A 12487-nucleotide genomic window follows, 5' to 3' on the forward strand; every position below is an offset into this window, starting at 1 on the left:
ATAATTTTCCCAAAATAGCAGTATTTTAATAAATACAAGCTTGGAGTACAAATTGTGCTTTGGAAACTTTTTTAAGAATGTTGACCTCAAAGAAAATCTGCATAATTTGTAAATCTTTAAAGTTACTTATTAACAGGTAAAGAAACTGGATTGACATGAAACCTAGCCAGCAGCATGAAGTATTTCCGGGGCTGAAAAGGCTACTGTTTCACGACATACCTAGCTGAAGCACATTCACAGCTTTCTACCTTGTCAGGTCTTTGGTTTACTGTTGTTTTCATTTACAAAAAGTGCAATCGGTGAACTCCCAACAAAAGGGAAGATGAAGAAATCGTCTTTGGAAGATTCTGTTTTCTTAGATGACAGTCTTGCGAATTCCCACAACACAAGCGATTTCTCTCCTCTTAGTCCCACAGACAGCCTCGGCTCAGTGTTTATAAGGTAAGTAATGTTTTATTGATTGCAAGCATGCTGCAATGTTAGCTTGGCCAAGAGTAAAAACAATATTACTTGTTATAGGCGGTAATATATCAACATAAAGAGCAAGTGAGCCTTAAGAAACACATTCATATACTGTATTACAGTAAATCAGAATTAGAATTGTGCGTTTCGTTTGATAAACATGTTTATTTTATAAAGTGCTTTGTATTCTATTTGAATAAGGGGTTTGTGTTTTTGAAAGTACGCCTTACCTTTATCTTTTATTCATTAGTATTCTAAAAATAGCCGCTACGTCATTTTATGCCTTTTGAGCGCAGTGGCATTTCTTTCTTTCAAAGTAGTCTGAAAAATATAAAAATAAATAGGAAATAAAAATAAGAAAAAATAAATATACCAGAAAAACAAATAGCATAAACTAAATATTTATTTTTACTTACTGTGGATTTAAAAACTAAACTTAAATAAACTCATTTATTTACCAAACTTCCATGTTAGGTAGGAAAAAAAAAATGCCATTGTTTACAGTTTATGGGAAAATAAATACTTGTCTAGGTTCAGCAACAGGAAGTTTTAAGTGCATAAAGAAAGTGCCTCCCCATTGCCTGGTTTGGTTCTGATATGGTATTAGGGCCTATTTATAAGCAACACCAGATGGCTCCCCATTAATTAGCTGTCCAACTTGTGCTAGTTGCAGTGCAGGAAACGAAAGTAACATAGCAAGATGTCGCACAGAAGCTGTCCTATGATCTTAGCACTGCCAATGTCACCGCTAATAAGTAGAACGTAGGGGGTCATTCCGACCTGATCGCACGCTGCCATTTTTCGCAGCGCAGTGATCATGTCACTACTGTGCATGCGTACGCACTGCAATGCCCAAGCGCGTCATATGGGTACAAAGCGGATCGTTGCTGGGCGATGGATTTAATGAAGAATACATTCGCACAGCTGATCGCAAGAAGATTGACAGGAAGGCGTTTATGGGTGTCAACTGACCGTTTTCAGGGAGTGGTTGGAAAAACGTAGGCTTGTCCAAGGGTTTGCAGGGCAGGTGTCTGACGTCAATTCCGGGACCGGACAGGCTGAAGTGATTGCAGCGGCTGAGTAAGTTCTTGGCAACTCAGAAACTGCACAAAACTTTTTTGTAGTGCTCGGCTGCACATGCGATCGCATACTTGCAAAGCTAAATTACACTCCCCAGTGGGCGGCGACTATGCATTTGCACGGCTGCAAAAAGTAGCTAGAGAGCGATCATCTCGGAATGACCCCCTTAGTTCATACATGTACACAGAGAGGGCCAGAGGATGCCAGGGTATCCAAATGGGGTCAATCTAAAGCTTTAATTCCAGCAATCAAGCTTGATCAGGGACGTGCAGAAAGGTAAATGGCTGAGGAGGCACCGGCTAGTACCAGAGGCACTGCCTCACCTATCATAGAGTTAGTACTCCAGAGTTTGTACTATAAAAATGATTAGAATAATACAAAGAAGATATTTGTAATATATTCTCTGTATTTTTTACATACGTTATATAGTTAAAACTGTGGTATATACTAGTGATGAGCGGAAACCGAACCTCGCTCATCACTAGTATATACCTGTATGTTAGTATGACAGGAAAGGCTCCACCTCCCCTCACTGCACATCACTGAGCTTGATGAATATGCGGCAGCCACAGTGGGACACCAGTGAAGAAGTCACCCATTACATAAAGTATGTAGACACGCATGTGTAATGCTCCCGTTCATATGAATGTATAGGCAGGCCCCTTATAGAAAGTAGTTGTTCGTTTGTTATGGTGGTCCTTTAGTCATGTTGGATTTCAGAAACATTCATTATGTATTGTAAATGATACAATACAAAGGAAAGGGGCATTTTATTTGTATGTATGTCTAAGAAGACTTAGACCTTAAGACAAAGTACATGCACTTCAGTCTTTTACATAGCCATGTTTTTTCCTCATCACTTGACAACTCTCTGTCTCACTATCATATTCTCTTTTTCATCTTTTACATTTTTGGAAGTCCAGACAGCCTGTTAGGATAAATATAGCATATGTGTAATACACATACAGACACTTTCACAGGTCTTTAACTAAAGGAAAAAGGGTTTATTGCACATAGGAGTCAAGTAGCGTGTGGAAAAAGAATTTGACCACCTTGTTACATTATTTGACATTTTTGTGGGTAAAACCTGACTTTTGACACTTATACTGTACATATGCTAGTAATAGGATATTTATTGTAAGATACTGTACAGTAGATGTCATGTTAGATCTTTGTTTCTGTATCCCCTGAGCCTCACTGTGACTGATAGCTGTTTTAGGGGTACATTTACTAAGCAGTGATAAGAGCAGAGAAGTGAGCCAGTGGAGAAGTTTCCCATGGCAACCAATCAGCACTGAAGTAACGTCTATAATTTGCATACTATAAAATGATACAGAGCTGCTGATTGGTTGATGGGGAAATTTCTCCACTGGCTCACTTCTCCGCTCTTATCACTGCTTAGTAAATGTACACCTTAATTACATACACCATTCAATGGGGGTCATTCCGACCTGACTGTAGCTGTGCTAAATTTAGCACAGTTACAGTCACTTACACTGACATGCGGGGAGATGCACAGCACAGGGCTAGTCCGCCCGCATGTCAGGCCGGCTTGCCCCCCCCCCCCCATCCCCCCACACCCACACACACACAAGTACAAAAGCTATACCTGCTTTTGTACTTGAAGAGTAACTCCCGGCCAGCGCAGCTCCTGCTGCTGGCCGGGAGTTACTCGTCACTGTCCAGGTCGCAGCAGCTGCGTGTGACGTCACTCGGCCGCTGCGGCCCACCCCCCCGCACAAAACGCCACCGTGCCACCCTCTCCTGCCCAGCGACCGTCTCTGCTTGTCAATCAGGCAGAGGCGATCGCTAGGCAACGTCAGCCATCGGCTGTCTCGCATGTGCCGGCGCACTGTGGCGCCGGTGCCGCATGAGCACTTCTGACCTGATCGCTGCGCTGCGATGAACGTCAGCGAGCGATCAGGTCAGAATGACCCCCCATGTTATATGCTATAGCTAGGTATACTACTGTAGGCTGCTGGGTGAAGGTAAGAGGTGGTAACTGACAGAGTTTGGGAAAGGTTATATTAAGTCAAATTAATAAAAATACAGTTACAGCTATCAAGTTGAGTTCATGAATGTTGTCTAGGTACTATATTAGCGACAGAAGGAGTGGGGGTATTAGACAGGGGCGGTCAGGAGTTTCTGGCCTTCAAAAAGGGGGGAAGCTGCAAGTGAACGTAATTAAAACAGATAATTGACAAGTTCTGCCAACAGCGCCCCCTACCCTGCAGAGCTATATGCGGTGCCCCTTCCGCACACACCTAGTTACGGCCCTGCCTCTCTGTACCGGCAAAACTGTCGGCAGCCCTGTATTTTGACAAAATATAGGTTTAAAAGTAGTTGAACTATATATCTAAAATATAACATCAAAATAATGGCTACCTTGATATGAGTGAGCTAAAGGTAAGTAAGCAATAGTTGCAAACAAGACATTGAGTATTGCAGACAGCAATGTTAGAATCAATAATTGCAAAATTTCCCAAAATATATTTCTATGAATATTATATAGAAATACCTTGCAATAGCATTTAAGCATAGATATGCTCATATGTGGAGCTAGATACGCCCTTTGGGTGAAGCATAACACGCCCCGCTACAGCACACTACACTTCAAGCGGCACATTCTACCAACTATAATTTCACTGAAACTAGTTTTCAAAAGTAGGCAAATATGGCTTGTATGGCCCCTGTTATTACATTCCAGTTTCCGCTGGGGAACATTTTCTGAGCCATGTGAAGGTTGTAGTGTTTATACCACTGTGTTATGGTGAGTTTAAATTACAGTATACAGATTTTTTCCACTTCATCAGCCACTACAGCACTTGAACATGTGAACCCAATGAAGTTCCACTGCCAATTGCAATGGACATAGGGACCACCATACAACCTTTACCCAAAAATTAATTCTTCTTTAAATATTTTTATTGGGAAGGTATTTCTGTAGAACTCCAAACAAATGATAAATTGGATTCATTTGTTTGAAAAATGTCAAGATACTTTTGAATCTGTAAGAAATATCAAGTAGCCAATAAAAAGCAAGAACAATCTCATGCATAAGGCTTATTGGGCAGTGCTAATATCAGTTCATCCCTCTCACTTCCATGCCCTTCCACTGGTGGAAGAATAGGAAGGGGAGAAAATGCCATAGGGAAGTACAGAAAACTCACATTTGGCTGACAGCTGGGACAAGTTGTTTACACTTGTCAGTTTAGAAATGATATAAATACATACATATATATGGTTGAGCTGATTCACACCATTCTGCCATCACAATTGCTCACTTATTGTAAAACAAGCAATTTACAGGAATTCTCGAATTGAGCCCAAATGTATTCACTAAAAAAAGAAGATGGGCGAGTTATGCCGGGTTGGCGTCTTTGATGTTAGAGACAATGACAAACTCTGTATTACTGGAAGGTTGGACAGGAAATTTGGCGTATAGACAAAAATGCGGTGTGCACAGTATCATGTATGATTTATGCTACTTTTTGGGGGGTGGAACTTGTTCAGTAAAAAGTAGCGATGAGCGGGTTCGGTTCCTCGAGATCCGAACCCCCCCAAACTTCACCCATTTTACACGGTTCCGAGGCAGACTCGAATCTTCCCACCTTGCTCGGTTAACCCGAGTGCGCCCGAACGTCATCATCCCGCTGTCAGATTCTCGCGAGATTCGTATTCTATATAAGGAGCTGCGCGTCACCGCCTTTTTCACTCGTGCATTGGAGATGATAGCGAGAGGACGTGCAGCGTTCTCTCAGTTTCTGTGCTCAGAGTGCTGCAAATATCTGTGCTCAGTGTGCTGCAAATATCTGTGCTCAGTGTGCTTGCAAATATCTGTGCTCAGTGTGCTGAAAATATCTACGTTCTCTGCCTGAAAAACGCTCCATATCTGTGCTGCATTGTAGTATATAGTAGGAGGACAATGCAGAATTTTGCTGACCACCAGTATTATATAGCAGTATGGTACAGTACTCCACTGCTCTACCTACCTCTCTGTCATCAAGTATACTATCCATCCATACCTGTGCTGCATTTTAGTTGTGCGCAGTATATATAGGAGGAGGACAGTGCAGAATTTTGGGGACCACCAGTATATATATATAGCAGTACGGTACAGTAGTCCACTGCTCTACCTACCTCTGTGTCGTCAAGTATACTATCCATCCATACCTGTGCTGCATTTTAGTTGTGCGCAGTATATATAGTAGGAGGACAGTGCAGAATTTTGCTGACCACCAGTATATATATATAGCAGTACGGTACAGTAGTCCACTGCTCTACCTACCTCTGTGTCGTCAAGTATACTATCCATACATACCTGTGCTGCATTTTAGTTGTGCGCAGTATATATAGTAGGAGGACAGTGCTGAATTTTGCTGATCACCAGTATATATATATATATATATATATAGCAGTACGGTACAGTAGTCCACTGCTCTACCTACCTCTGTGTCATCAAGTATACTATCCATACATACCTGTGCTGCATTTTAGTTGTGCGCAGTATATATAGTAGGAGGACAGTGCAGAATTTTGCTGACCACCAGTATATATATATAGCAGTACGGTACAGTAGTCCACTGCTCTACCTACCTCTGTGTCATCAAGTATACTATCCATACATACCTGTGCTGCATTTTAGTTGTGCGCGGTATATATAGTAGGACGACAGTGCAGAATTTTGCTGACCACCAGTGTATATATATAGCAGTACGGTACAGTAGTCCACTGCTCTGCCTCTGTTTCATCAAATATACTACAAAAGTTCAGTAAAATGACCCAAAAATCAAAATTAAAAGCATCTGATGAGAAGCGTAAACTTGCCAATATGCCATTTACGACACGGAGTGGCAAGGAACGGCTGAGGCCCTGGCCTATGTTCATGGCTAGTGGTTCAGATTCATATGAGGATGGAAGCACTCATCCTCTCGCTAGAAAACTGCAGTGCAACTCCTAGATGGGCCAGGTGTTTGTGTCGGCTACTTGGGTCGCTTAGCTTAGCCATCCAGCGACCTTGGTGCACCTCTTTTTTTCTTTGCATCATGTGCTGTTTGGGGACTATTTTTTAAATCTGCCATCCTGTCTGACACTGCAGTGCCACTCCTAGATGGGCCAGGTGTTTGTGTCGGCCACTTGGGTCACTTAGCTTAGCCATCCAGCGACCTCGGTGCAAATTTTAGGACTAAAAATAATATTGTGAGGTGTACAGAATAGACTGGAAATGAGTGGAAATTATTGTTGTTGAGGTTAATAATACTATGGGATAAAAATGACCCCCAAATTCTATGATTTAAGCTGTTTTTGAGTCCAAAACACACCCGAATCCGACAAAAAACTTTCAGGGAGGTTTTGCCAAAACACGTCCAAATCCAAAACACGGCCGCGAAACCGAATCCAAAACCAAAACCCGAAAAATTTCCGGTGCACATCACTAGTAAAAAGATGAAAATCAGTATTTGGGCATAAGTCAGGGAAAGTTTGTGCATGCATTTAATGTGGAATGGGGTAAGGCAATATTTTCAAAATGGCTTAAAAGTTCACAATGCTTTAGATGAATGATAAAACAATTAAGTGCACTAGCAGAAGTGTTACAAAGTATCTGGAATTTGGTGGTCCCTTACAGGTACAGTAAAATATTTCTGATTATAATAATGCACATATTACTGCCTCACAGCCCTGAGGTCATGGGTTTGATTCCCACCATGGCCCTAACTGTGAGGAGTTTGTATATTCTCCCCATGCTTACATGGGTTTCCTCCAGATACTCCGGTCTCCTTCCACAATCCAAAAACATACTGGTAGGTTAGTTGGCTCCCAACAAAATTAAAATGAAAAAAATATCCACACTAACCACAAAAATGAAAAAAAAAAAGTGTCGACCATTTGTGTCGACCATTGACATGTCGACATTTGATCCTGTCAGACTTTTGCCCATGTCGACCCTTTCCAGAGTCAACCTATCATATGTTGAACTTTCGTCAATGTCGACCTTTTGGCCATGTCAACCGTGTGCCTGTCGACCATATGGGACCAACCTTATGACTGAGACCTACTGAAAGTAGATCTTGTACACCACACCCAGCTGTACTATTGTACCTGCGCTTGTGAGCGATTTATCTTAAATGAAAAAATGTCATCTTGTTTTCCACCGGCAAAGATTAAAATACTGGAAAGCACACAAGGCATTTAATGGGTGAAGTGTTAATTTGATAACTATTGAAAGGAACGTGCTAAACCTGCTGCTGTTTATTGCATCATCTTTTGATCCTATTCCTTCATGGTAGTGGCATCTGTTTGATAATTAGTTGAGTATATTTTCTCATTATTTTCATGCTACAAAATATCTTTATAATTTTCTTGGTCAACATCCAAGTTTGAGTTTCTCTAATCTAATGCCTAGAACTATGAGCTTTAGTTAATATTAATATTAGTTTATAATAAAGTCCTTCCTGAAACACATTAATGTTCTGGGAATTCCAAACCTGATCTAAGGTAAATACACTCCTGGCTTGGAACGTGTACATGTGGCTTAATTCACATTATCATGTAGCATCGGTAATGTATCCTCTCTGGTGAAAACATCCGTGGCAGTATTAAGGATATGAGCACACAGCCAACTTGAATCTGGGCTGTTGTACCTGATAGTTAAGAGGTTTCACTGTTTCCTACAGTAGTGATATAGGCAGCAAGTGTTGGAACTATAAAATACAATTACTGCATACATACCTACCAAATGTCCTGATTTTCGCAGGACAGTCCCTTTTTTTGGGACTGTACCGCTGTCCCACCCATGGGCCGCAGTGTCCCATGGTGGGGGGGGGGGGGCAGTTGGGAGGCTCCTGTCACTCGCAGAGGGACAGGGGCATGCCAGCAGCTCACAGAGTGCTGGCCATGATGACCCCATAGTGACAGAAAATGGGGGCGTGGCTCACATCAGCGGCATTCCTGGCTGTCAGGTATCTGCATTTAGTGATATGAAACATGCAGGCACTGTGGTGGCCCCCCATCCCTTTCCTCAGTCCTTTCCTTCTACTCACGGAGGTCAATCACATAGAAGCTCCGCCCCTCCACGATAGAACGTGGAGCTGCTCTGCTGCTGCCCTCTTGGTGAGAATTAATGTGTGTATATGTGTGTGTATGTGTTTATGTCTGTGTATAGTGTGTGTGTGTGTGTGTGTGTGTGTGTGTGTGTGTGTGTGTGTGTGTGTGTGTATAAATGTGTTTGTGTGCAAATGTGTGTATATGTCTGTGTGCATATGTGTGTGTTTATGTGTGTACATGTACAGTATATGTTGGTGTATATATGTGTTTATGCGTGTGTGTGTGTGTGTGTGTGTGTGTGTGTGTGTGTGTGTGTGTGTGTGTATATATATATATATTGTATACAGTATGTGTGTGTATATTTGTGTGTTTATGTGTCTATGAATATGTGCATATATCTGTGTATATGTGTGTTTATGTATGTATGTGCCTAAATGCGTGTGAATGTATGTATGTATGTATGTATGTATGTATGTATGTGTGGTGGAGGTGGTGGTAGTGGTGGTGGGTGGGGGCGCCGTGACATGACCTTGCTCTGGCATAGATCTATCCTTAAGTAAACTAGAATCCCAACAGATATACTGTATGTATACCTTGACATTTAGGAAAAATTAGTGTTTTAATGCTGACATACAGTACTATACGGAACTATATAATGAATAAATGTGTTCTAGGAGTTATGTAAATGTCTGTGTCAAATAAATCATATTTTGAGTTTTCTTTTTTTTTAAATAATAAAAAACATTAAAATTAATGTATTTATTAAGAAATTATATTTTCATGTACTGTAGATTCCACATTAAGGTCCCAATACAAAGTTGATTGCAAAACAACATTTTCCTCTAATAGGCAAAACCATGTGCACTGCAGGTGGGGCAGATATTGCATGTGCAGACAGAGTTAGATTTGGTTGGGTTATATTGTTTCTGTGCAGAGTAAATACTGGCTGCTTTATTTTTACACTGCAATTTAGAATTCAGTTTGAACACACCCCAACCAAATCTAACTCTCTCTGCATATGATATATCTGCCCCCCACCCCCACCCCCACCCCCCTGCAGTGCACATGGTTTTGCACATTAGAGGAAAATGTTGTTTTGCAATTAACCTTGAATTAGGCCCTAAGAACCTTGCAACGCGCAAACAAGAAGTCGTAACAGTATCTACAATCAAGGACCTTTGCAACTGTAGCTGAAGGCAGATAGCATCTTGCTCCTAGATAATATGTCTTCAGTACAATTGATAGTATCTTCTCTCCTAGCAGTAATATGATATTAAAGAGCCACTTAGGCTTCCTATACAGAGATGCAAAATTGCTGACCTGCAGGGCAAATTATATTTGGTAACATCTGGGTGTCATTGGAGGGGCATCTGCATGGGCTGAAAGGTATTACTGTACCTGGCAGATGTGGGTGGTCATTGTTGAATGCTGGCTATACATACTTATATATCTCGTATTCCACACACATGTAAATATGTGATTTTATTTTGTGGGATCAAGAATTTAAATAAAGGTGTTCTCGCTAAATGACTAGATCTTCTTCACATCCTCGGAAGTAGCAGAAATAGGGATTCTACCTGTCTGGGATTCCTCTAGATAGTCTGGAAGTCAGCAGCGCTGTCCAGAGTCCAGAGACTGCCTTACCCCGGATGTTTGGTGACCGGGAATACCACAGTGAGATGAGGCACGGTTCCAATAACTTCACTGTTAGTGCAGCACTGGCGGGCCCTCTCTGCTGCTGCTCCACTTCCTGTCTGCCCCATGGTGTTTTTATGAGCCAGCCTGCACTGCTGCAGAGTGTACAGGGAGACAGAACCTGCAGACCCTTTAGGTGTCAGTGAAGGTAAGGGAAGTCTCTGAGCTGGCATGAGAGGCTATAAGTGAGACATATACAGTATAGAGACATGACAGTGGTTTCTGAGGCTGGCTGGTTTCTGAGGCTGAAGGGGCATGAGAGGGCCCTGGGGCAATGTGTATCTAACTGTCATTGTGTGGGGCAATGTGTATCTGTCACTGTGGAGCAATGTGTATCTGGCACTGTGGGGCAATGTATATCTGACACTGTGTGTCAATGTGTCTCTGGCACTGTGGGGCAATAGTGTCACTATTCTTGGGAAAAGGGAATGGGAAAACTACTGCACCAGTATTATAATGTATTATATTATAATTTAACGAACCCCATATTGTTTTCTATTTCATAGATTTGAATTGATTATGGGGGTGCTGCCACACACCTTGGTGTTACCAATGTTAGGAAACTTGTTTGTCAAGAAAGGGAAAGAATTGGTTTTGAATGGCGCACAAAAATAAATAATCAAATACATTAAATATAACTTTTATTCTATTTTATTTAAGAGACCTATAACTGTGAAATATTAAAACCAACATACAATGACAAGACAAAGTGTAACATATATTCATTAAAAACACACGCTGTACTCAGAGTATTGTGCACTGCTCTTGTATTTAATTATTGGGTACAATGACCTCTGTAAATTTTATGTGTATTGTCAGATGGTATGTGAATAAAGGACCTGTCTCAATATCCGTGTTGCAAATAGTCTCTTTTTGTGCCAGTTACCTTTAACCCAGCTCTCCACTGTATTATGAGATCTTATATCTCGCAGGGAATTTTCAATGTGTCTTTATTATTACACCCAATTACTGTGAGGTTTTATTAGCTGCTGGCTGGTGATCCCCTATCTCGCCTGTCCACTTATTATATTCTGCCAGGTACATGCATATAGTCTCAATTTCAAAGTTCCGATGTTAATCGTATATATTGCCAAAATGCACCGTGGCAGGTAAAGTGGTACTAAGTGATTGTCACCCTATTTGGATTCTGTCTCATTGACTAGTGCTCTCAATCCTCGTAGTCAGCACTGTAAATGAAATATGATAATCTATTATTATGAAAAGTACTGTGTCTCACTGTTGGTACCTTCCACCTTTTATTACAGTGACTGATCACGGTTTGGAATCTCTGCTTAAATGACATTCACTTATTGTACATCTCTTCTCTCTGGTGTGCTAGGTATATTCCTTTATAACACACCCAATTATTGCCAGAGAATAGTAATTAGTTGTGAGAGATTGTTCAAGGGGATTCACTGCACTATATTCGCAGCTTTAAATTAAGCTAAATATGTTGAAACATTGAAATATTTCCTCAGTGTACCTGGCACTTTGAGGCAAAGTGTATCTGGCACTGTGGGTGTGGGGCAATATGTATCTGGCACTGTGGGGCAATGTGTATCTGGCACTGTGGGGCAATGTGTATCTGGCACTGTGGGGCAATTGTGTATCTGGCACTGTGGGGCAATGTGTATCTGGCACTGTGGGGCAATGTGTATCTGGCACTGTGGGGCAATTGTGTATCTGGCACTGTAGGACAATGTGTATCTGGCACTGTGTGTACTGTGTAAAAAGGGGACTCTGCCTGCGTAGTGTGTAAAAAGGGGACTCTACTGCCATAATGTGCAAAAATTGAATGAAGGTTTGCAGAAAGACGACACAAGGGGTAGGTGATAGTGTGCTGAGAGGCGACACAGGGGGTAAGTGATAGTCATGTTGGCACACCCCATTTTCAGTGACCATGCCCCTTTTGGTATGTGGCCACGCTCCTTCTGCTGCGTGTTCTGATGCGCGGCCATGCCCATTTTTTTGGGCGCATGCACACATAGTTAATTTTATGGGGGGGTGTTTGGGGGAGGGGCGGGCACCACTCTTCATCTTGCCCTGGGCTCTGAAAACCCTGGTTACGCCTAAGGTCATGACCCCTGTCTTGGAATACTTAAATGATAAGGTGGTATTCCTAAGCAAAGATCTAACCCCAGTCTAATTCTTCAATGTCTTTTGCATCTTATAGGTGCTCTGGAAATTGGAAATCAGATTTCTCTGA

The 12487-nt window shown here is 41.7% G+C and overlaps 1 protein-coding gene across 1 annotated transcript in view; it reads left to right on the plus strand.

Moving 5' to 3' along the window:
• Window positions 1-244: 244 nt before the first annotated feature.
• The window catches only part of GRAMD2B (GRAM domain containing 2B), a 343442-nt gene continuing 331199 nt past the window's right edge, over window positions 245-12487 (plus strand). Inside the window, exon 1 of the mRNA XM_063964237.1 lies at window positions 245-441. Within this exon, the coding sequence (XP_063820307.1) occupies window positions 323-441 (119 nt within the window). The 5' untranslated portion in view covers window positions 245-322. The remainder of the gene's footprint in view (window positions 442-12487) is intronic.

Source organism: Pseudophryne corroboree, chromosome 1 (assembly GCF_028390025.1).
Source record: "Pseudophryne corroboree isolate aPseCor3 chromosome 1, aPseCor3.hap2, whole genome shotgun sequence".
Taxonomy (NCBI): domain Eukaryota; kingdom Metazoa; phylum Chordata; class Amphibia; order Anura; family Myobatrachidae; genus Pseudophryne; species Pseudophryne corroboree.